At 42.1% G+C, this 22,630-nt stretch overlaps 1 protein-coding gene across 1 annotated transcript in view; it reads right to left on the bottom strand.

Moving 5' to 3' along the window:
• LOC122553785 (dedicator of cytokinesis protein 2-like) overlaps positions 1 to 22,630 on the bottom strand; it is a 1,227,980-nt gene that overhangs the window by 1,061,491 nt on the left and 143,859 nt on the right. The window contains exons 6-7 of the mRNA XM_043698147.1: positions 6,069 to 6,217; positions 4,608 to 4,743 (exon numbers count right to left, since the gene is read on the bottom strand). Of these exons, the coding sequence (XP_043554082.1) occupies positions 4,608 to 4,743; positions 6,069 to 6,217 (285 nt within the window). The remainder of the gene's footprint in view (positions 1 to 4,607; positions 4,744 to 6,068; positions 6,218 to 22,630) is intronic.

Raw genomic sequence — 22,630 nt, 5'->3', positions numbered from 1 at the left:
GTATGGGCCTGTTTGCGGGGCTCAGTGACACCTTCACTTTCTGTGATATACTAGTAAGTTTGTGCTGATGGAGGCTTGCGGATGGGGAAGGGGTATGACTTTTCAAAGCAGATGCAATTTTGCTGGTGCGATTTATGACTGAATTGTTAATTGGATCCAGAATAACACCACCGCCACTACAATAACTCTGACTTCCTACAGAAGATGGGGTCAGCACTGGATTCTTATATTGGGAGCCAAAGATTTACAGAACAGCAAAAAATTGAAGTATCGCTTTCACTAAGCACCTCTGTAACAATACCAAGTTCTCTACAACGAGTTCTTGTTCCTTTTGCAACGCCTTCTGTAGAACGTTCCGGTCCGGTACTTCATTCCAGAACAAACCTCCTTCATCCTTATGGTCTTATGGTCCTTGTCAGATTTCCCTCTTCTGATTATCCTTTACCTAATTCATATCAGTCATGATTTTTCAAAGCTAAATTATCTTTAAAACAGGGGTCATGAAAAGCATCGTATACATGCAGTTTTTCAAATTTGATTTGTTTTTTTTTCCACAGACCCGACCTTTTTACTTTGTTTAACATGCACGTGTATCAAAGATACATCACCAAACCAATTGTCAAAGCATGTTGATTTTGACTGCTGGTAATAATCATTGCCACCGAGTCAGAAGTGATACTCGGGGACTTAAACCACTAACCTAAGCAAACATTATAGTCTAATTCGAGGGAATGTTACATTGTCGCAGCTTCTGATGAACAATGATTCAGGTCAGATACTGTGTAAAGGGACACATGGCAAAATTCAAGGAACACATGTAGATTTGCTAATTTCTTTGGTAAACATTTGTTCATTAACATCTGTAATAACATATTAACTTTATTTATTACAATGCTTTGATTAAAGATTGCCTGTTGTACTGATGCTAATAAACAAGTGACTACCATTTCAGAATTTTTTTTAAATTCAGTCATGGGATGTGGACATCGCTGACTGGGCTGGTATTTATTGCCTGTCCCTAGTTGCCCTTGAGAAGGTGGTGGTGAGCAGCCTTCTTGAACCGCTGCAGTAGGTTGACTCACAATGCTATTAGAGTCAAAAGTGTGGTGCTGGAAAAGCACAGCGGGTCAGGCCGCATCCGAGGAGCAGGAAAATCAAAGTTTCGGACATAAGCCCTTCATCAGGAATGAGGCTTGTGGACCGGAGGGCTCACTTTCTACCACAATGCCATTGGGGAGGGAATTCCAGGATTTTGACCCAGCTACAGCAAAGAAATAGTGATATATTTCCAAGTTAGAATGGTGAGTGGCCTGGAGGCGGTGATATTCCTCTTTGTCCGCTGCCCTTTGTCCTTTTAGATGGAAGTGATTGTGGGTTTGGCAGATGCTGACAAAGGAGTCTGGGTGAGTTACTGCACGGCATCATGTACACGCTGCTGAGTTTTTTTTATTCATTCAAGGATGAGAGCACTACTGGCTAGGCCAGCATTTATTACCCATCTCTAATTGCCCAGAGGACAGTTAAGAGTCAACCAGGAGTCACATGTAGTCCTAAAGGGCATTAGTGAACCAAATAGGGGTGGGAGGCATTTTCCTGATAATCAGCAATTCGTTATCACTAGACTCCTAATTCCAGATTTTTATTGATTTCAAATTTCAACATCTGCCATGGCAGGATTAATACCCAAGTTTTCAGAACATTGCCTGGGTCTCTGGGTTAACAGTCCAGCGATAATACCACCTGGATGTTACCTCCCTTCACATCTTGCTACTGAGCATCAGGGATGGCTTCACTGAATGTGATGGCAATTAGGTGGGCTGCTTTGTCCTGCAAGGTGTCAAGCTTCATAACTGTTGTTGGAACTGCACCCATCCAGGCAAGTGGGGGGTATTCCATCATGCTCCAGACGTCTGCCTTGTAGGTGGTGGAAAGGCTTTAGGGTTAAAAAAGTCTAGAGACAAATTACTCACTGTAGTATTCCTAGCTCTGACTTGCTCTTGTAGCTACTGTACTTACTTAGAGAGTCCACTTGAGTTTTTTTTGTCAATGGTAACCCCAAGTATGTCAATAGTGGGGGCTTCATTGCTAAAGGGATGGAATTTAAAAGCAGACAGGTCATGCTGCAGTTGTACAGGGTGCTGGTTGGGCCACACTTGGATTACTGTGTGCTGTTTTGATCTCAATACTTGAGAAAAGATCTGCATATAAAATAATATGCAGAATCAATCCAGAGTTGAGGGGGTTGGCTTATAAAGTAAGACTGAGTAGACTGGGATTATGTTCCTTGGAATTTAGAAGAATGAGGGTGGATCTTATGGAAACATATAAAATTATGAAGGGAATAGATAAGATAGAAGTAGAGAGGATGTTTCCACTGGCAGGTGGAACTAGGACAAGTGGGCATAGCCTCAAAATAAGGGGGAGCAGATTTAGAACTGAATTGAGAAGGAATTTCTTCACTTAGGGGGTTGTGAACCTGTGGAATTCCCTGCTCAGTGAAGTGGTTGAGTCTTCCTGATTGAATGCTTTTAAAGCTAAGATAGATAATCTTTTGAACAGTTGAGGAATTAATGGTGATGATGAGAGGGTGGGTAAATGGAGCTGAGGCCACTAAAAGATCAGCCATGATCTTATTGAATGGTGGATTGGGCTTGAAGGGCCACACGGCCGACTCCTCCTCCTAGCTCTTATATTCAGCGAAAGGCCATTGAATGTGAAGGAGCAGTGGTTAGGTTGTGTGGCACGAACGTTACTTGTTACTTGTGCATTACATGCTTTGGGCCATCTCTTGGTTGGTAAATTCAGGCACTTCCTTCAATTTTTCCTTACCACAAAACAAATAATCACTTGAAAATTTCCACTCCAGAACTTTGCTTGTCACAGTAGCTATCAAATCAAATGTAAGAAAACCTCAGAAGGTTTTCAATGGTGTTGATGATCCTTCAAGAAAGAACCATCTACATTTTTAAAGGTTACTGGATATTTAATCAAAAACAGACTGCTTCACACATCCAGCTACACTTTCGTAAAGGTCCATTTGACATGAACCCAACTTCCCAATTCTGCTGATGAAAGATTGTTCTCCCAGTTCAAATACATTCTGATGAGCAGTACCTCAACAGTGGCAAGCTCCCATGTTAAATTGATAACATTAGTTGCACATCTTTGTAGACTTTCAAAGACTGATTATCGATGAAAACATTGCATACACCCTAACTAAAATCTTCCAATTTCTACAATTAGGGAACCATTCCCTTCAATTGACAATGTTGTGCATTACTCTGTTAATAAGGAAAGAAGGAGAAAAACCAGGGGCATATAGTCCAATTAGCCTAATACCTGTTTTCCAGAATTAACAGGAATCTATGTGTCAGGATATAACTAAACAACTTGAAAATTTTCTATGACAGCCAGTATTAATTTGAAAAGGGGAGGTTATATGCCTGACAAATCATTGAAGAGAAAACAGAGTTAACCTTTCGAGTCCAGTGACCTTTTCCATTCTGAAGCAAGGTAACTGTACTCTGTTTTTTGTCCGCAGATGCTGCCAAACCTACTTAGTTTCTCCAGCAATTTCTGTTATTTTTTGTTTCAGATTTGCAGTTTGTCTCATTGAGTCTTGTTTTGAAGACGTACTAACATAACGGTCAGGAGAATGTCTTTGAATGTTAGTTGCATGGACTTCCAGAGGCATTTGATAAAAGACCACTGACCAAAGTGGATGCCCATGGCATTGAAAACAAATTATTAACCTAGCTAGGTAATTGTCTGAATGGCAGAAGACAGTGATTAGGGATAATGGGCATGTACTCTAAAGGCAGGGTGTGCCAGGAGGACCTGGAGTAGACCTTAACAATTCACTATTTTTGTCAATAACTCAAACAATAGAATGGAAAGCCAGAGGGGTAGAGGGAAACCATTTCTGTCTCAATCCAGAGCAAGCCCTTTCAGAAGTAAAGTTTGGAAACATAGACCATATTGAAGGTTTGATGCTCTTTTTTGAGCAAGAGAAAAATTATGCTAGATCTACTCTTCATTTTAACTCTGAGGTTGAAGATTCTTATGCATCAACAGTATGAAGAGATACGAGTAAAGATGGACAGATCACAGAATTGTTACCATCCAGAAGGAGGACATTCGGCCCACCTTGTCGGTACCAGCTCTGCAAACCTCATGCAAATCTCCTGCTTTCTCCCCATACCCTTGCACACAATTTCTACCCAAATAATCAGCCAAAGCTTTCTTAAATGTTGCCATTGAACCTGCCGCCACCACCACATTTTCAGGCAGTGCATTCCATACCCTAACTACTCACTGAGTGAAAGCTTTGTCACCTCACATTCACTATTTCTGCAACCCTTTTGCATAGAGTTAGGTTATAGAATTGAATGGCAGAACAAGCTGGAGGATTGAAATGATTGATTATGGTTACTGTGATATAAATCTTCTGGAAATGAGTTGGCATTGGTGGAGGGTGAAAACAGTTAATGTTTCAAGTTCATGGCCTCCAACTGTTGCCATTGTTTAAGGAGTGCAGTCACAAACAACAAACTAGTTGCCAAGTGGATCCTACTCACAATGCATTCCAGGAATGATTAATCTCTTACCGTTTCTTCCCTCATCAATTCTGTGATGTGATGAGTAGCCTTCTTGTGCGCTCGGAATAAGCTGATGACACTTGTCTGATCTGGATCAAGAATGTTTCCATTCTCATCTCTAACAACAAGATCTAATTCCAGCATCCTGAAACAGAACAAGATGATGGGCTGGGAAACAGTCTAATCAAAGGTATGGATGTTAATTCAATAAGAGTGGACTTGTTTTGTTCTTGGTTTTTGTGGCAATAGATGATCACTTGAAGCATATAAACTTGGAGCATATAGACAAACCATTATTCATTTCTCACTTTGGTGAGGTTTACTCAAATGAGTATTAATCATTTCTGAACCATGCCCAGCTTTGTGAGACTCCATGTTATAGACGAAAGACCACTCAAGATCAGGTTGAATTTTCAGGTGGAACTGACCAAAATTTCAGCTAGCTTTTTTTTGTCATCATCATCTGGGAATCTGACATGGCAAATGCTGACTCTTTGTGGAAACAACTGAATTTCTATTCCATTTATTTAATATTCATTTGTACTTCCTGGCAATGGAAGCACATTGAGAATAGAATAGGTTTTTAATACATTTCCCTCACTCAGATCCTCCCATCCCCAGCTTCCCCAGTCCAAGCCATTACCAATATTTGGAAATTCTAAGGATAAAATCTTGTCATAAAGCAGATAAGTTTAAATTCAGAGCCAGGTCATTCAGGAGAGAAGCTGCTATCTTGACATAAATGAAGTGCAGAACTCAGCAAAAGCAATACAGTCCAAGCTCAAGTCATCATTTAAAATCTGAAAGAGATGGAGACACACTCAGCAAAGATATAAAATCTTATGAAGCCAAAGTGGGTAGATGGAATTGCAAAACAAGTGAGCAACGATCTGACCAAATGTCAAAATAGGTTTGAACAGCCCACTGTTATTTCTGTAGTGGCTGGTTACAGCCACAGCTTAGTGTCAGGCATCAGTTAGCTCGGTTGGCCGGATAGCTGGTTTGGAATGCACAATGACACCGACAGCACAGCACACCAGCTGAGATCATCACAAAGGCCTTTCCTTCTTGACCTTGCCTCTCATTTGAGGTATGGTGACCCTCAGGTTAAACCACCACTAGTCATCTCTCTTGTATGAGAACGTGTCCCAATGGGACGATGGTGACTTTTATGTACTAAGTGCTAACTCCATTGGTATGAGGTTGGAGTCCCTGACCTAAAAGACCTTTGCAAACTAGCTGAATATTAACAACAATCTGACAGATTCATGGTCACCAGACCAGTTATTTATTGCTTCTATTTTAAACAGAATTCATATTCTCACACTGCAATAGTGGAATTATTCAGGATTCTTTGTCATGGTTGGCTCTGGTAACATTAATCACTGCACTCTTAAAGGGAGCTTAATTCACTTCAATGCATCAAAACAGGTTGTAACCGAAAAAACAAAGCGCAAACTTCAAACATACTTGTTGCCAAAGTCTATTTTTGTGGTGACTTCTTGTTTCAGTTCTTTGAGTTCATCCTGTGGCAGCGTTCCTGACAGAAGCTGAGATCTCCTCTCCATCAAGTCACACATCATTGAGGTGACCTGCCGAAACTTGGAAATCTGACCAGTCTGAAATCAGCCCCAAAGAAAAGATACCATTAATGGACATCAAAATAAAACAAAGAACCCTGTATTCTGAACAAATGAAACTAACAAACACAGAAATTGCTTGAGAAATTCAACAGCTCTGGCAACCTTCGGGGAGAGAAAACACTTTGAGTCCTTCAGAATTATTAATGGACACCAAATTTTCTTCACCAGCCTTTTACGCATTATTTCATCAAATGTTACCCTTAAATCCATGCAAACAACATTCCTTTCATCAACTCTGTCAATTACTTCATTAAAGCATGATCTGCCTTATGCAAGTTCATCTTGGCTCTCCTGAAATAACTCTAACGTCTCCAAGTACCGATTAATTGTATGACTCTGTGTATAAGGAGACTTTATACCATTATCAGAATAGATGAGTTGCAGATCAGTTCTAACATTCCTGTCACAAGAGCCTTGGTTTTCCAATGATAACGGTATTGAAACCATGAATATTCTGCTTCTGTGTTCCACTGAAAGTTACAGCATCTTAGAGTCATAGAGCCACACAGTCATACAGCACAGAAACAGACCCTTCGGTCCAACCAGTCCATGCCGACCATAATCCCAAACTGAATTAGTCCCACCTGCCTGCTCCTGGCCCATATCCCTCCAAACCTTTCCTATTCATGTATCCATCCAAATGTCTTTTAAACCTTGTAATTGTACCCACATCCACCACTTCCTCAGGAAATTCATTCTACATGCCAACCACCCTCTATGCAAACAATTTGCCTCTTACGCCTTTTTAAAATCTCTCTCCTCTCACCTTAAAAATGTACCCCCTAGTCTTGAAAGTCCCCACCCCTGGGAAAAGACAATTCCCATTAATTCTTTCTATACACCTCATTATTTTATAAACTTCTACAAGGTCTCCTCTCAACCAGTGAAAAATGTCCCAGCCTATCCAGCCTTTCTTTATAACTCAAATCTTCCACACCCAGCTACATCCTGGTAAATCTCCTATGAACCCTCTCCAGCTTGATAATATCCTTCACATAACTGGGTGACCAGAACTGCACACAGTGCTCCAAAGAGGCCTTGCCAATGTCCTTTGCAACCACAACATGACAGCCCAACTCCCATACTCAAAGGACTGAGCAATGAAGGCAAGTGTGCTAAATGCCTTTTAGCCACCCTGTCTATATGTGACACAAACTTTAAAGAATTATATACTTGCACCCCAGATCTCTCTATTCTACAACACTACCCAAGGCCCTGCCTTTATTTGTATAGACCTACTCTTGTTTGTTACACCTCATATTTATCCAGATTGAACTCCATCTGCCATTTTGCAGCCCATCAACCCAATTGATCAAGATCCCTTTGTAATGTTAGATAACCTTCTTCACGAGGACAAAGTGCCAACTTCATTCCTGATGAAGGGCTTATGACCGAAATGTCAACTCTCCTGCTCCTCGAATGCTGCCTGACTGGCTATGCTTTTCCAGCACCACACTCTTCAACTATAACCTTCTTCATTGTCTATTATGCCATCAATCTTGGTGTTATCTATGCCTTCTATATTCTCATCCAAATCATTTATATAAATGACAAACAAATGAGGACCCAGAACCGATCCCTGTGGACCACCACAGGTCACAAACCTCCAGTCCGACAAACAACCCTCCACCATCATTCTGTCCCCTGCTGTTAAGCCAATTATGTATCCAATTGGCGAGCTCACCCTGAAACCCATGAGACCTAACTTTACTAATTAGTCTTCAATGCAGAACCTTGTCAAAGGCTTTACTGAAATCCAAATAAACAGTTTCTACCGCTCTGCCATCATCAACCTTTTTGGTAACTTCCTCAAAAAACTCAATCAAGTTTGTGAGTCACAGCTTTCCTTGCACAAAACCAAGCTGACTTCTAGAAGACATCTTGTGCAGAATGTTATGAAAATCCAGAAGGTATTCTCAGTGTTTCTGTTCTCCTTCAGAGGATGTACTGTTAAGTCACTCAGACTGCAATCCAACATCAATCAGTGAATTGAAGAAATTTCCATTATCACACTGTTGGTGTCACCAGAAAGGTTTATGAAAAAGCCACACATATGGAATATCCACTACTTTTTCTGAACACTGGCACTGAAAAGCTCATTTTATGTTTACAGACTCTCAAATTTCTTAATGCCAAAAACATCCAGATACATTTGGACTGATTTTGTTTTAAAGTTTGTGATTTAAGTCACATTAAATGCTGGAGCAGGCTTGAGGGGCAAAATTGTCTACTCCTGCTGCTGGTTCTTGTGTTCGAAGATCAATTGGAGATAGATGATGACTGCTGAGCTTGCCAACAGCTCATACATCCCAAGATCAAAGAACAGCTTTCACCTTAACCCCCCCCCCCCCATCAAAATAATTATTTTTGCTAACTGGACATTGAAATTAACAGTGAAGGATAATTCCTGCTTTTAATTTCCTGAGTTGATGTGAGAATACATCCATATGATTGTGCACTCTGTTCATCATGTCACTGATGCTGGATGCTTGGAGATTCCCTTGACTTGGTGTCAGATCTACACTGTTGTTGAAGTGGGGAAGTCACACCAATGAGATCATAGCTGTTCACCCATGAGATCAGCAGCAAGTGGTCTCACTTCACAACTGACTGTAAGATCAAAATCCATTAAACAGCCCAATAAGACACACCATCACTTAATTTAATGACAGTAGCAGCACACAAGATTGGTTTCATTTAAATATTTTTATCTATAAAAATGAATTAGAAATGCAGATCAAATTGCATTAGTGTCACCTCATGGAAAAGAAGTCAGAATTGCAAATTACCTCAAAAAATTCTCGAATTGACTGCAAGGCAAAAGTTATAATTAAGCTCTTAGCACTAATTAAGCTGGTATTCATGTCTCAGTATGTCATTCTGCTGTAATCAGTTAATACAGAACAGGGCAGCTGCAGTCTCTGAAACACTTCTCTCTGCTAATTCTCACATTACATTTTTAATTGGCCTTTTTGTAAAGGAGCACTTGAGGGGCTGTGAATCTCATTACTTTTTTTTAAAAGACAGGCTGGCATCATGTTGACGCTTCAGAAAGTGTGCACAACAAAGGAAGTGATGATGTTAAATGATTAAATCTCAGTGGCCTTGAACAGCTCATTGTTGGTGAATTACTATTGCCTGCCTTTATTGGCCATGTCACAGTCTCTAATGTCAGCTGTGGATGGCCTGCTGAAGGTGACAGATCTCAACACTCCTCCCAACCTCATTTGGAATGGATCTTCATCAATCCTTGTTTAAATTGGAAGCCTTGCATTCCTATTTTCCAACCACCTAATTCACTGGCTATTTTACATTGCTTACTGAAGGATTATTAACCAAATTAACAGTGAATATCATGCCTCTTTCTTTGGGACAGTACGGTTTAACATCAATCACGCTGAGTAACTGAAAGGGATGGGATAATTTTCTCCTAATGGAGAAAGTTGAGTGAACAGTTAATAAACAGCGCATATGTTCTTTTAATCACTTTATTTAAGGGCGGATGGCCCACAAGCATCTTAAATTTCTTTACCACTTAACATCAGTGATTTAGATTGGGGGTGCACGGTGGCTCAGTGGTTAGCACTGCAGCCTCATATCACCAGGGACCTGGGTTTGATTCCACCTTCAGATGACTGTCTGTGTGGAGTTTGCACATTCTCCCACAGTGCAGGTCAGGTGGATTGGCTGTGCTAAATTGCCCATAATGTTCAGGGATGCGAAAGCTGGGTGGATTAGCCACGGGATATACAGTAATAAAGTGTTAGAGTAGGGGGGTGTGCCTGTGTGGAACGCTCTTCGGAGAGTCGGTGTGGACTGAAAAGGGATACGGTGATACTGTGACATCAGGGGAATGAAGGCACATGAGCTAAATTCCTGAAGAAAGCGAATAGTGAAGCAGACTACAGACAGGTAAACATCTGTCAGACAGAGCGTAATGTGGAAAAATGTGAAGTTGTACAGTTTGGCTGGAGGTGTGATCTGGCAGCGTATCACTTGAGTAGTGAATGAGTGTGGAACTCTGAGCTGTAGAGGGAGTTGTGTGGATGAATCACAAACAGTTCCAGGTGCAGCACAAATTCAACGGGGCTAATGGGATGATCTCCTTTTTGTTCTGGGAGGGGCTGAACATAAAAATAAAGGCATTAGGTTTCAGTTATGCAGGGCATTAGCAAGAGCACATCCTGGATGCGCAGCGCAATGCTGGCTTCCTAATTGAGGGAGGAACGTAAATGCGTTGGAGGTGGTCAGAGGTGGTTTATTAGATTGAGACCCGGAATGAGTAGGTTGTCTTAGGGTGGTTCAAACAGATGGTGTTTGTTTTGACTGGAATTTAGAAGAGTGAATGGCAATTTGAAGTGTATAAGATCCTGAATGGTCTTAACAAGAGCAGGGTAGATGTGAATTAGAAGGCAGTTTTTCTCTCAGATAGTTGCACAAGTTTGGAAAACGTTGCCTCAGAGGGTATTGAAGGTAAGGTCCATGGGACCATAAGATATAAGAGCAGAATTCGGCCATTCCACCCATTGGGTTTGCTCCACCATTTGATCATGGCCGATACGTTTCTCACCTACATTCTCTATCCTCCTCTGGGTAACCTTTCAAGAACCTATCTTCAAATATTTTCAAGGTAGGGATAGATAGAGTTTTGACAGGCAAGGGATTCAAAAGTTCTGGGGGGCAGATGGAAATGTTGCATTCCATATACAAACAGATCAGCCATGATCATACTGAATGATGCAGAACTGCTGAATGACTCATTCCTGCTTGTAATTCACATGTGTGCATGCTAGACATGTACAAAGCCTTGAGGGTTTTTGATAGAGTACCAATAAACAAGGAGAAATCAGTAGGAGGGATAGAAAGCAGAGGACATGAGTTTAAAGTAATTAGACAAAGGGCCAGAGGGAAGCTGAGTAAATGTTCTTTTATTTATGTACAAAGTTATTATGATCCAGAATGTACCACCTGCACAGTATATTCTGCACTAACCTTTCAAAGGAAATTGAATAAAATACTTGATGGGGAGAAAATTGCCAGATTATGGGAAAAGAGCAGGGGATTAACATAGTTCGAGCCCTTCATCGGAATTGAGGAAATAGAATCAGGAGCAGACCATTTGGCCCCTCGACTTTGCACTGCTATTCAATTAGATAATGGGTGACTTGCAACCTCAATGCCAATTTCCTGCACTGTCCCCATGTCTTTTTTTGTTTAGAAGTCTATTGATGACTTTGAAAAGAGCCAGCACAGTCATGACAGCTTCAGTGATCTCCTTCTGTGTTGCCTCTTCTCTTGATCAGATGGATAAGGGAGAGTATTTTTATTCAGTCCTGGAATGGGGACATAATGCTGAGTCACTCTTGGGAATTTCCATTTGATATAGGTAGACCATAATGACACTAGGGAGGGAATTGTACCATTTTGATCCACTGAAGGGACAGTGATATATTTCCACATCTGGAGGCTCACTGAAGATGTTACCTAGTATGGTGAAAATGAACCTTCCAGCTCAGCGAGCAAACCTACATCCAGAACCTCAACCTGAGCTACAAATCTTCTCAAAGCTCGTTGATATATTTCCAAGTCGGGTTGATGAGTGGCTTGGAGGGGAACTTGCAAATGATAGTGTTCCCATGTAGCTGCTGCCCTTGTCCTTCTAGATGGATGTGGACAAGGGTTTGGAATATGCTGACTAAGGAGCTTTGATAAACTTTTGCAGTGCATCTTGTGGATAACACACACTGCTGCTACTGAGTGTAGGTGGTAGAGGCAGTGAATGCCTGTGGATGTGGTGTGAAACTAGTGGGTCACTTTGTTCTGGATGCTGTCCAGCTTCTTTGTTGTTGGAGATGCACTCATCCAGGCCAACACTGTCTGAGAAACCTGCCCTTCATATAAATGTAGTTCAGATTGCTCCTTTAACAAGAACTCCCTCAAATAAAAATATCAAACTCGTCAAAGATGATCTTCCTTTTAATTTTGACAGCTTTGATTTTAAGTTGCTTTTCTGCCACTTCAGAACCTCAGCCTTTGTTACATTAATTTTATATATTTGCAAACTCACAAAAGCTAGGGAATTAGGCAAAAGTGAGGACTGCAGACGCTGGAGATCAGAGTCTAGATTAGAGTGATGCTGGAAAAGTACAGCAGGTCAGGAATTCTCCATCAAACTTGGAATTGGCCATGAAACTTTGTGAGCTTTGTATTCACAAGTTGCAAATTGATAGAATTGGATTTGGGGCCAGAGCAGTGAACAGCGACAAAGGTCACCATCACAGTAACTCAACACAGTCTTGATTTAGTCCAAATTAAAAAACGGCTATTCACCTCGAATTGAGATTCAGATGCTCAAATGTAGGAAATTCAGGTGTCCCCAAAATTAAGGATAAGACCCAGTGCCATTGTAGATTAAACAATACTTTCTTCTTCTGTATGTGGTCACTATTGTAATCCATCAGTATTTTGCAGTGATCATAAACTATTAATATGCTCAACCAGCCAGAGACTATGTGCCAAGACTATAAGTAGTCATTCTGTTTTGATTGAATTCTATACAGCTCGATCTGTGTGCATGTGAATCGAGGTTAGATTTATTTATTATCATGTGTACTATAAATACAGTGAAAAGTGTTATTTAATGTCGCTGCTGTCCAGCACCATCTTGAAGCATCAATACGCAGAATGTAAAGTCAAAAAATTAAGCAGAAAGGTTCATCTTCACACTTCCTTCTTGTTGAGGTTACAACAATCATTGCCTTCGTCGGCACTCTGTGGATTTCTCCAACACGCTGTGGATCTGGGGCTAACCTCCACTGCCATACACCTTGCACCAGGCCCACCAACACTGCCAGCATTGCCATGGCTAACTTGCTGCTGCCTTCACAAGTCCAGTGCCGGGCTCCTATCACCACTACCACCGCCAACATCACCAAAGCCATCTTCCTCCGCTGAGCTCCATTGACACCATCTTGAAGACTGTTTCCCTCACAACCGTTACGCTACAAACGTAGATTTTATTTCACCGTTGACATTTACCTTTAGATGAGAATCAGTCTGATCATTGTGGCACAGACAGTCTCACACAGGGCAGCCCACCCCTTAAATGTATTATCTTGACTGACATGACACCTCTTGTTAAAGTTCACTTGAGAATGTAACTTTTAAATGTTCTGCAATTTACATATGAAAGAACTGAAACCAACATGCCCATTCTAAAAGATGAGAGACTTAACAAACAACCCAGGTCTTTTTCAATATATAACTTCAGTTACATCACACTGTAAACATTTGCTATAAATTCTGTGTCTTATGATGTTATACTCCACCACCACCTGATGAAGGAGCAGTGCTCCGAAAGCTAGTGCTTCCAAATAAACCTGTTGGACAATAACCTGGTGTTAGGTGTACAAAATTAAAAATCACACAAGTCCAACAAAGACATCCCAGATCATGACATTTCACCTCACCGACCTGATCTGTATTATTTTCACCTAAAATAGCAACAAATTGCCTCTCCATAGGTAAAGAATCTGCAGAGTGGAAAAGCTAAAGTCACTGGACTGTTAATCCAGAACTTCAGGCTGATGCTCAGGCACATGGTTCGAAAAACTTGAATTCAGTAAAATCTGAAATGACAACCTAGCCACAGTGACTTGTTGGGGAAACCACCCCCCGCCCCGAGTTCACTAATGCCCTTTCAGAAGGGAACCGTTGTTACCTGGTCTGGCCTACATGTAACCCCAGATCCACTGGGGTTGTCTCTTAACTACCCTCTAAGCCATTACAAATGTCGTCCCATGAACAAATAAGTTTTTAAAAAATGCAGCAAACAATACATTGAAATGAAAATAACAGTTGCTTAAGCTGAACTTGTTCTTGTTTATTAAAAATTGATCATTGTTGCAATCTGGATACACCATTCTAATCTTGCAACCTCCGAAAAACTTCCAGTATCCCTGAGCTCCTCCAGTCACTTGCTCTTCCTCAATTGTCGTTGTTCTATCATTGATGGCCATACCTTCAGGTGCTTAAGGCCTAAGTTCTGGAATTCTCTCCCTTAACCCCTCCAGCTCTTTATCTCTGTCTTTGCTTTCAAAATGCTCATTAAAATCTATCTATCTTTGATTAAACTTTTGTTGCAATGAGCTGCTTCTGTGGCCCGGTGCCAAATTTTGTTCCACTATACCTCTGTGAATGGGGCATATTATTAAGTTGAGGCGTTATATCAATGAGACTTGGTGATCAGCCAGTTGCTGTATAAACAATGGACTTGGAAAGTGCTGTAAAATGAACTAGATTTTGGAAGCAGATTCTAAGTTTTAAAAATCCTGAACTGAAACATTTATTTCAGTTTATTAGTTAACACTGAGCATTTCTTCCAAGTATTTAGTATACACACACTGCCAAAATTAAAGGTTGTTGAAGGGATGGTGTGGTGGCTCTGTGGCTAGCACTGCTGCCTCACAGTGTGTCAGGGACCTGGGTTCAATTCCAGCATAGGGTGAATGTGTGGAGTTTGCATGTTCTCCCTGTGTTGAGAGTGTGGCACTGGAAAAGCACAGCAGGTCCGGCAGCTTCTGATGAGCAGGAGAATCAATGTTTTGGGCATATCCTGATAAAGGTCCGATGCTTGAAATTTTGACTCTCCTGCTCCTCGGCTGCTGCCTGACCTGCTGTGCTTTTTCAGCACCACATTCTCAGCTCTGACCTCCAGCATCTGCAGTCCTCATTTTCTCCTCTGTTCTCCCTGTGTCTGTGTGGGTTTCCTCCCTCGGTCCAAAGCTGTGCAGGTTAGGTGGATTGGCCATGCTAATTTACCCCATAGTGTCCAGGGATGTACAGGGTAGGTAGATTAGTCATGGGAAGTTCAGGGTTACAGGGATGGGTTGGATTAAGATGGATGCCCTTTGGAGGGCTGGTGTGAACTCAATGGGCTGAATGGTCCACTTCCACATTGTAGGAATTCGATGATTCTAAATGGACAAGCAAGGTCAAAAATTGCCTGTGTCAGAGCCTTAAAAGGCATGGGGCTGAAGTTTCCAGCTGCTGCAGACCAGAAAGTGGCTTTTACGCACTGGTACTTTCCCATTATCTCCAAGGTAACGTACAAGAAAAGCAAGTGCCCTTCCTGGTTTGCTGACAGGGTCCTAGGAAGCTGTTGGTGAATGAGCAGAGGAAAGGGGGGCTGTACTGTATTGTGATCATGACCAAAGGAGGTAACGCCATCAAGCCCAGTGAGCTTGGACTGAGACGGCTGCCTGAGATAGTACAGTGTCCTGGGTAATATGTGCAGGGCAGGAAGAAAGTTAATGATCCACAATGCTTCACAGGTGTAAGTACTAGCATTGACTCTTTGCTAGCACACACTGACTATTACCAAGGCTCATGGACTACATCTCTCACTATTGCATATATTGCATCCACCAAATGATTCTCACCAATTTCAGCTTTTCAAATTACTAACCCTTCCTTACTTGACCACCTGCATTGATGCGATAGTTAAGAAGGCACAACAATGCCTCTTCTTCCTCAGGTGGCTGAGAAAATTCGGCATGTCCGGAAGGACCCTCACCAACCTTTATAGATGCACAATGGAAAGTATTCTATCTGGGCACATAACAGCCTGGTGAGGAGAAATAAAATAGTTGCTACCTGCAGTAGTGATGGGGGAGCAGCTGAAATTTTAAAAAGCCAACTTATCAAAGCGAGACCTGATAATACAAGGTTCTGAGACTTCTGCCCTGTCGTGTTTCTGGGTGTAGTTTATATTCACCTTGCTTTGGGTCTGAAGATAGGTATGGATAACAGATTTCCTTCTCTACATGTCATCAGCAAATCAGGCATGTCTTTATCACAAACAACAATGGATTCCGGGTGATCATGAAACTAGATTCTATTTTAAATATTAAAGGTTTATCAATTAAATCCAACTTTCATTTGTGATGCTGGGATTTGAAACCACGCACCCTGAGCATTAACTTGGGTCTCAGGATTACTAGTTGAGAGTGTGTTGCTGGAAAAGCACAGCAGGTCAGGCAGCATCCGAGGTGCAGGAAAATCGACGTTTTAGCCCGAAACGTCGATTTTCCTGCTCCTCAGATGCTGCCTGACCTGCTGTGCATTTCCAGCAACACACTTTCAACTTTGATCTCCAGCATCTGCAGACCTCACTGTCTCCTCTTAGGATTACTAATCCAGTGACAATCCCACTACACCATTGCCTCCTCTGACTGTGCAGGTAAAAAGCTGTGCCCTGAGTTGTTGTGGTAGTGAGGCCAGGGTGGGGTAATTGGATGCGGATCTTCATTGCTATTGATAAAGAGGTAACCAAGATTTAGCCAAGGCTCAATAGAATAATACACTGGAATTAGATTCATCAAGAGGGCAACAATGCTTAAGGGTGACGCTCTTGGGTTTTGAAGGCCCGTGATTTATTGTGGCATAAAATGAGGCTGTTCCAAGGAGATCGCAGTTGACACGGCTAGAAATGAAACACACACCAACTATGATGTCTCAGTAACATTCATATTCAGGCTGCTCTTGCTTTGGCTGGATAATACCAGCCATCCACATTGGAAAAATAATTCATTGAGGTATTTTGCAATGACGTAAGAGAATGAATGAATTCATCTACTTTATTTTTCTTTAAGGACAATGGAAAGAGAGATAATAGGAGCCTTGGAGCTAATACAGAGAAGCAGGGAAGAAACAGCTTTTGAATATTAAAGCTATCGTGAAGAAGTAACAAAATGGGCTGACACAGACCTAATACAAGCCAGCTAGTGATATGCATTTAATGCCCATTCCTAATCGCCTATGAGATGGTTGTGGTGAGTACGTTCTTGGACCACTGCAGTCCAAGTGGTGTGCATATTCCCATTGAGCTGTTACAGACGTAGTTCCAGGTTTAGGAAGTGGGTTTTGAAACTATGACCCAGTGGCAGTGAAGGAGCAATGTCAGAAGTCACATGACACCAGGCTATAGTCCAGCAGATTTATTTGAAACCACAAGGTTTCAGAGCACTGCTCCTTCGACAAGCAAGGGAAGTGCACAAGCACAGAATTTGTACACAGAGAGATAATGGAAAGTAATGGCATATAAACACTGTGCCTGTGCCTTTGTCTCCACTTCACCTAATGAAGGAGCAGCGTTCCGAAAGCTTGTGATTTCAAATAAACCTGTTGGACTAAACCTACCGTCATGAGATTTCTGACTTTGTCCACCCCAGTCCAAGACTAGCACCTCCATATCAGTGAAGTAAGTGATTGGAATGAGGTCAGCCAGGTGGACCTCATAGAGGAAGAGTTTCCTGATTGGGAACCTGGTTAACCTGGTCCGATCAGGGTGCCCTAGCTGACTGATATAAACAGGAGTGTCAGGGATTATGCTCACTGTGGAGCGAACTCTGTGATAGCTAGGCCAGTGTCATGTACTATGCACTTGCTGACAGGATACTGGCCTTTGTGGAATTATTTCAGAATGGTCATATATTTCTAAGTCTGGATAGTGAGGGGCTTGAAAGCAAACTTGCAGGTTGTGGTGTTCCCATGCATTTGCTTCCCATGTCCTTCTGAATAAAAGAGGTTATGCGTTTGGAAGCTACTGTCTTAGGATCCTTGATAAATTTCTACAGTGCATCGTGTAGATGATATACGCTGCTGGGAGAGAGAGCCAGTGCTTGAGGATGTGGTGCCAATCAAACTCTATACTGGATGGTGCTGTTGGAGCTTCACTCATCCAGGCAAGTGGGGAGTATTCAATCATTCTCCTGACTTGTGCCTTGTAGATGGTCGAGAGTCACTGCAGAGTCAGGCATCATTCCTTATGGGAGATCCAGCTCAGACCTGCTCTGGTAACTACGGCATTTACATAACTGAGCTCTCTGTTCTGTAACTCTGTGGGTTCATTAGAAATCTCAGATGAGGTTAATTCCCGTGATGCAGCACAAGAAGAAATTCCAAGTGTCGATGTTTAGCAGAATCTACCAAGCTAGTTACTGTCATTGAGATGAACAGCATGGAAAGAGACCTTTTGGTCCAAATCGTCCATGCCAAATATCTTAAATAAATCTAGTTCCGTTTGCCAGCAATTTGGCCCATATCCCTCAAAGCCATTCCTATCCATATACCCATCCAGATACCTTTTAAACATTGTAATTGTACCAGCCTCCACCACTTCCTCTGGCAGCTCATTCCATACACACACCACCCTCTGCATGAAAAAGTTGCCCCTTAGGTTCCTTCTAAATCTTTCCTTTTTAAACTTAAACCTATGCCCTCTCGTTTTGGACTCCCCTACTCTGGGAAAAAGCCCTTGACTATTCATCCTGTCCATGTCCCTCGTGATTTTATAAACCTCTATAAGGTCACCCCTCAGACTCGGATGCTCCATGGCAATAAACATGACCACTGGAAGTATAACTGTATGTCACAGCATTTCTTGCTGATGTTGGGTGCAATCAACCTCAACCATGCACACTCTCTGGATTTATTGCACATCAAAATATCTCACATTTCGTTAAGATTTTCACAAAGTTTTAACCTAAGGATCCATCACAGAGCGTGGTGTAAGGTGGATGTGCAGAAAATGTGTTCATTAAGATTTCCCGTGAAAGCAGTAGAGTGCGGGTGCATTATTTGGGAGCGGCATGGTAACACAGTGCTTAGCAATGATAGTGACATGATTAATATTTGGCTAGCTTATCCTTTAGTGAATTCAAATGCCACCATCTGCTATGAACCTGGGGTTCTGGATTACTAGTTCAGTGACATGTGCACCTCTCAATCTTACAGACCATTCACTCATCTTAAAAACATTACTGTGTCTGTTGCCTTTGTGGTAGGAGGAAATAGTGGCCAAGAATCATAGAATCCCTACAGTGTGGAAACAGGCCCTTTGGCAAACCAGTCCACACCAACCCTCCTAAGAGTAACCCACCCAGACCCATTCTCCTATCCTGTTATCCTATGTTCACCCCTGACTAATGCGCCTAACCTACACAGCCCTGAACACTATGGGCAATTTTAGCACAGCCAATTCACCTAACCGACACATCTTTGGATTGTGGCGGAACCCAGACCACCCAGAGGAAACCCGCGCAAACACAGGGAGAACATGCAAACTCTACACAGACAGTCGTCCAAGGCTGGAATTGAACCTGGGGTCCTCGGTGCTGCAAGGCAGCAGCGCTAACCACCAAGCCACCATGCCGCCCCATTCATGTTTGTGAGAATGCAAGTTTAGATGCACTTTCCAACCACTCTGATAAATTCTGAACCTTTCAGTCCTATCCGTCAACTGATCTAACCAGTTCTGGCAGCGTTTAAACTGCCTTTTAACAAATCGGATAGCTTGATATCGATCATTTCCAATCCAGTGAGCAAATCTTGATTTTTTTTCTTTGTAAATGTGAACAAACTGAGATACGCTTTACTGGCTGTTTAAAGCGCTCATTGAAGAAATGTGTTGGAAAGTTAGATGGTATTGATCCATGAATTAGAAGAGGGCTATCTGATTGGTCCTAAAGATTTTTTATGTTTGCAAAATTTCTTACCATTCTGGATTCATATAGAAATATGTTTAGGCTAACTGACCTACTCTGGCCTCATTAAGCACTACTAATTATTCATGTTGTCTTATTCAGTTCTTGCTAACTTATTTATCTAGCCCCTCATGGGGGCTGGCGGTTAACACAGCGCCAGGGAGCAATTCAATTCCGTCCTCGGGTGACTGTCTATGTGGAGTCTGCATGTTCTCTCTGTGTTTGTGTGTTGTGATGAGGCTGCTCCTTTAACAAGGTTATGCAGTCCTTGGTTTTTTTTCCAGCGAGGTCATAAAAAACACAGATCACAAAAAGACTGGGGTGTAGGGTTTTCGGACAAATTTGATAATAGCTAACAGATACTGCCTCAAGCAGAAGGCAAGTTTTTTTTTAAAAAAACACATGTACAATACAAGGGGAGTGGCCAGTTCTCCCAACTCAGCTTTACTCTGGTTTGGTTTGGGTTTTAGCAGTAGTGTTCTGAAGCTGCTGGACCTAAAGAAGCAGATCCAGGCTGGTCTTCTCTCTCTGACACCTTTCCTGTAAGACCCTATGTTTGATTTTACCTTCTGTGCCAAAAGGCATTTATTGGGATTGTTGCAAGTATTGGGAACAGCAATCTGTTGGGTTTTCATTCAGTAAGCTTGTACATAAATCCTGTTTTGTTTGAAACTAAGTGGTTTGACCAGATGATTCTCTCCTGGACTATCCATTATACACCGGCCCAAGACAACAAGCAAAGTTAGGGTCTGGACTCCCTTCTTGAAATGTTCTGAGGGGGCCTGGCCTGGTACATAACAGTGGGTTTCCTCCAGGTGTCCTCCCACAGTCCAAAGATGTGCAGGTCAGTTGGATTGGCCATGTTAAATTGCCCATACTGTACAGAGATGTGCAGGCTTGGTGGGTTAGCCATGAGAAAGGGGGTTACAGGGATAGAGCGGGATGGTTGGTGTGGGCTCAATGGACGAAATGGCCTTATTCCACACTATAAGGAGTCTACCATCTTATAACCGTAACTATGCTATTCGCCTGAACTATTCGCTGTCATCAAGTGTTCCCCTGAGAACTTTCTCCTGAATTTGAGTGGATTTAGCAGTGACCAGTAGGCAGGGTAGAAAAAATGTGCTTCATGTGGAAGGAATGTTTGGGGCCTTGGATAGTGCTGGAGGAAAGAGGTAAATGGGCAAGAGTGATACCTTCCTACTTCTGCATGGCAAAATGCATTGGAGTGGGGACTGAAAAATGGAGCAGGATATCGAGGAGCAATGCTCTCTTTCAAATGCTGAAAGGGGAGGTGGAGAAGTGTTGGGTGGTGGCATGATGGTGGAGGTGGCAGAAATGGCACAGGATAAGTGTGAAGGTTTGTAGGTTGAAAAGTGAGGATAAGGGGAAAAGAATAAAAGAATTGTAACTCTTGGAAAGAATGGCAGAAAAGGTGTGTGAAATGGAGTGGACACCATTGGGTACTGTTGGACTAATGATATTGATGGGAATTTATGCACGATCCCAAGTATTCTTCTACCTCTTCTGGGACAATAAGGACAGGGAACGTTATCACCTTTAATGCCCCCCTCCAAACCATAGACCATCCGGACTTTCAACTCCATCACCGATTCTTCACGAAACAAAAACAGAAATTGCTGGAAAAGCTCAGATGTTAGCTGCTTTTCTGAGGCAGCGACAAACGTAGACGAAGCCAATGGATGGAAGGTTGGCTTGTGTGATGGACTGGGCTGAAACTTTCTCTCATTTCACACAGTCCTGGGCAGAGCAGTTTCTGTACCAAGCCATGACACATCCAGGTAGAATGCTTTCTATGGTGCCAATTGGGGTGTCACCTGGTAAATGGATTTCAATGCAGAGAAATAGGAGGTAATGAATTTTGGTAGAAGAGATGCATAGAGATAATACAGGCTGAATGGTGCAACTCTGAGGGGAGTACAAGAGCAGAGCCTCAGGGTTCACAAGCATGATTTGCTGAAGGTGGCTAGGTATGTTGAAACAGTTGTCAGGAAGGATTATAGGATCCTGGGGTTTATAAATAGAGGCATAAAATTTAAAAACAAGGAAGTAATGCTACACCTCTACAACTCATCAATCAGACCACATTTGGAGTATTGTGTTCAGTCCTGGACACCTTATTTAAGGAAGGGTGTTAAAGCTCTGGAGAGAGCAATGGAGATTTATGAGAATGATATCAAGAAAGAGGGATTTTCAATACAAGGAAAGATTAGAGAAATTGGGATTATTCTCCTTGAACAGAAAAGATTATGGGTGGTTTTATTCAAAATTATGAACAGTTTTGACAGAATATAGAAGGAGTTTCGACAATTTTCACAGTCTGTGCATACCTGATATAAGCCTAGTGAAACTTCTCTGGACTGCCTCCAACGCTGGGGTCTCCACTGACTTACAGATTCACTTAAATGTGCACGACCAGCCAAACCATAGCTAAGACCTTGCCAGCCCAGCTGCAGGTCATATTTTGTTTCTTTACAACATAATAATTACCTTTACCCTTTGTTGCATTGGATCTTTCTACGTAAATCTCTCCCAACCTATGCAACATCCCAAATCTTCCTCCAACCCCTACCATTCTAAAGTATAAAAAGCATCATAAATTTTCAATCTCTTCATTTCAAAGAAATGTCATGATTGACTTGGCTAGGCCATTGGTTAGGCCACTGTTGGAATATTGCGCGCAATTCTGGTCTCCTTCCTATCGGAAAAATGTTGTGAAACATAGAGTCATAGAGATGTACAGCATGGAAACAGACCCTTTGGTCCAACCCGTCCATGCCGACCAGATATCCCAACCCAATCTAGTCCCACCTGCCAGCACCCG

Source organism: Chiloscyllium plagiosum, chromosome 1 (assembly GCF_004010195.1).
Source record: "Chiloscyllium plagiosum isolate BGI_BamShark_2017 chromosome 1, ASM401019v2, whole genome shotgun sequence".
Taxonomy (NCBI): domain Eukaryota; kingdom Metazoa; phylum Chordata; class Chondrichthyes; order Orectolobiformes; family Hemiscylliidae; genus Chiloscyllium; species Chiloscyllium plagiosum.
The sequence above is the reverse complement of the archived record's forward strand: the minus strand, read 5'-3'. Positions and strand labels throughout refer to the sequence as shown.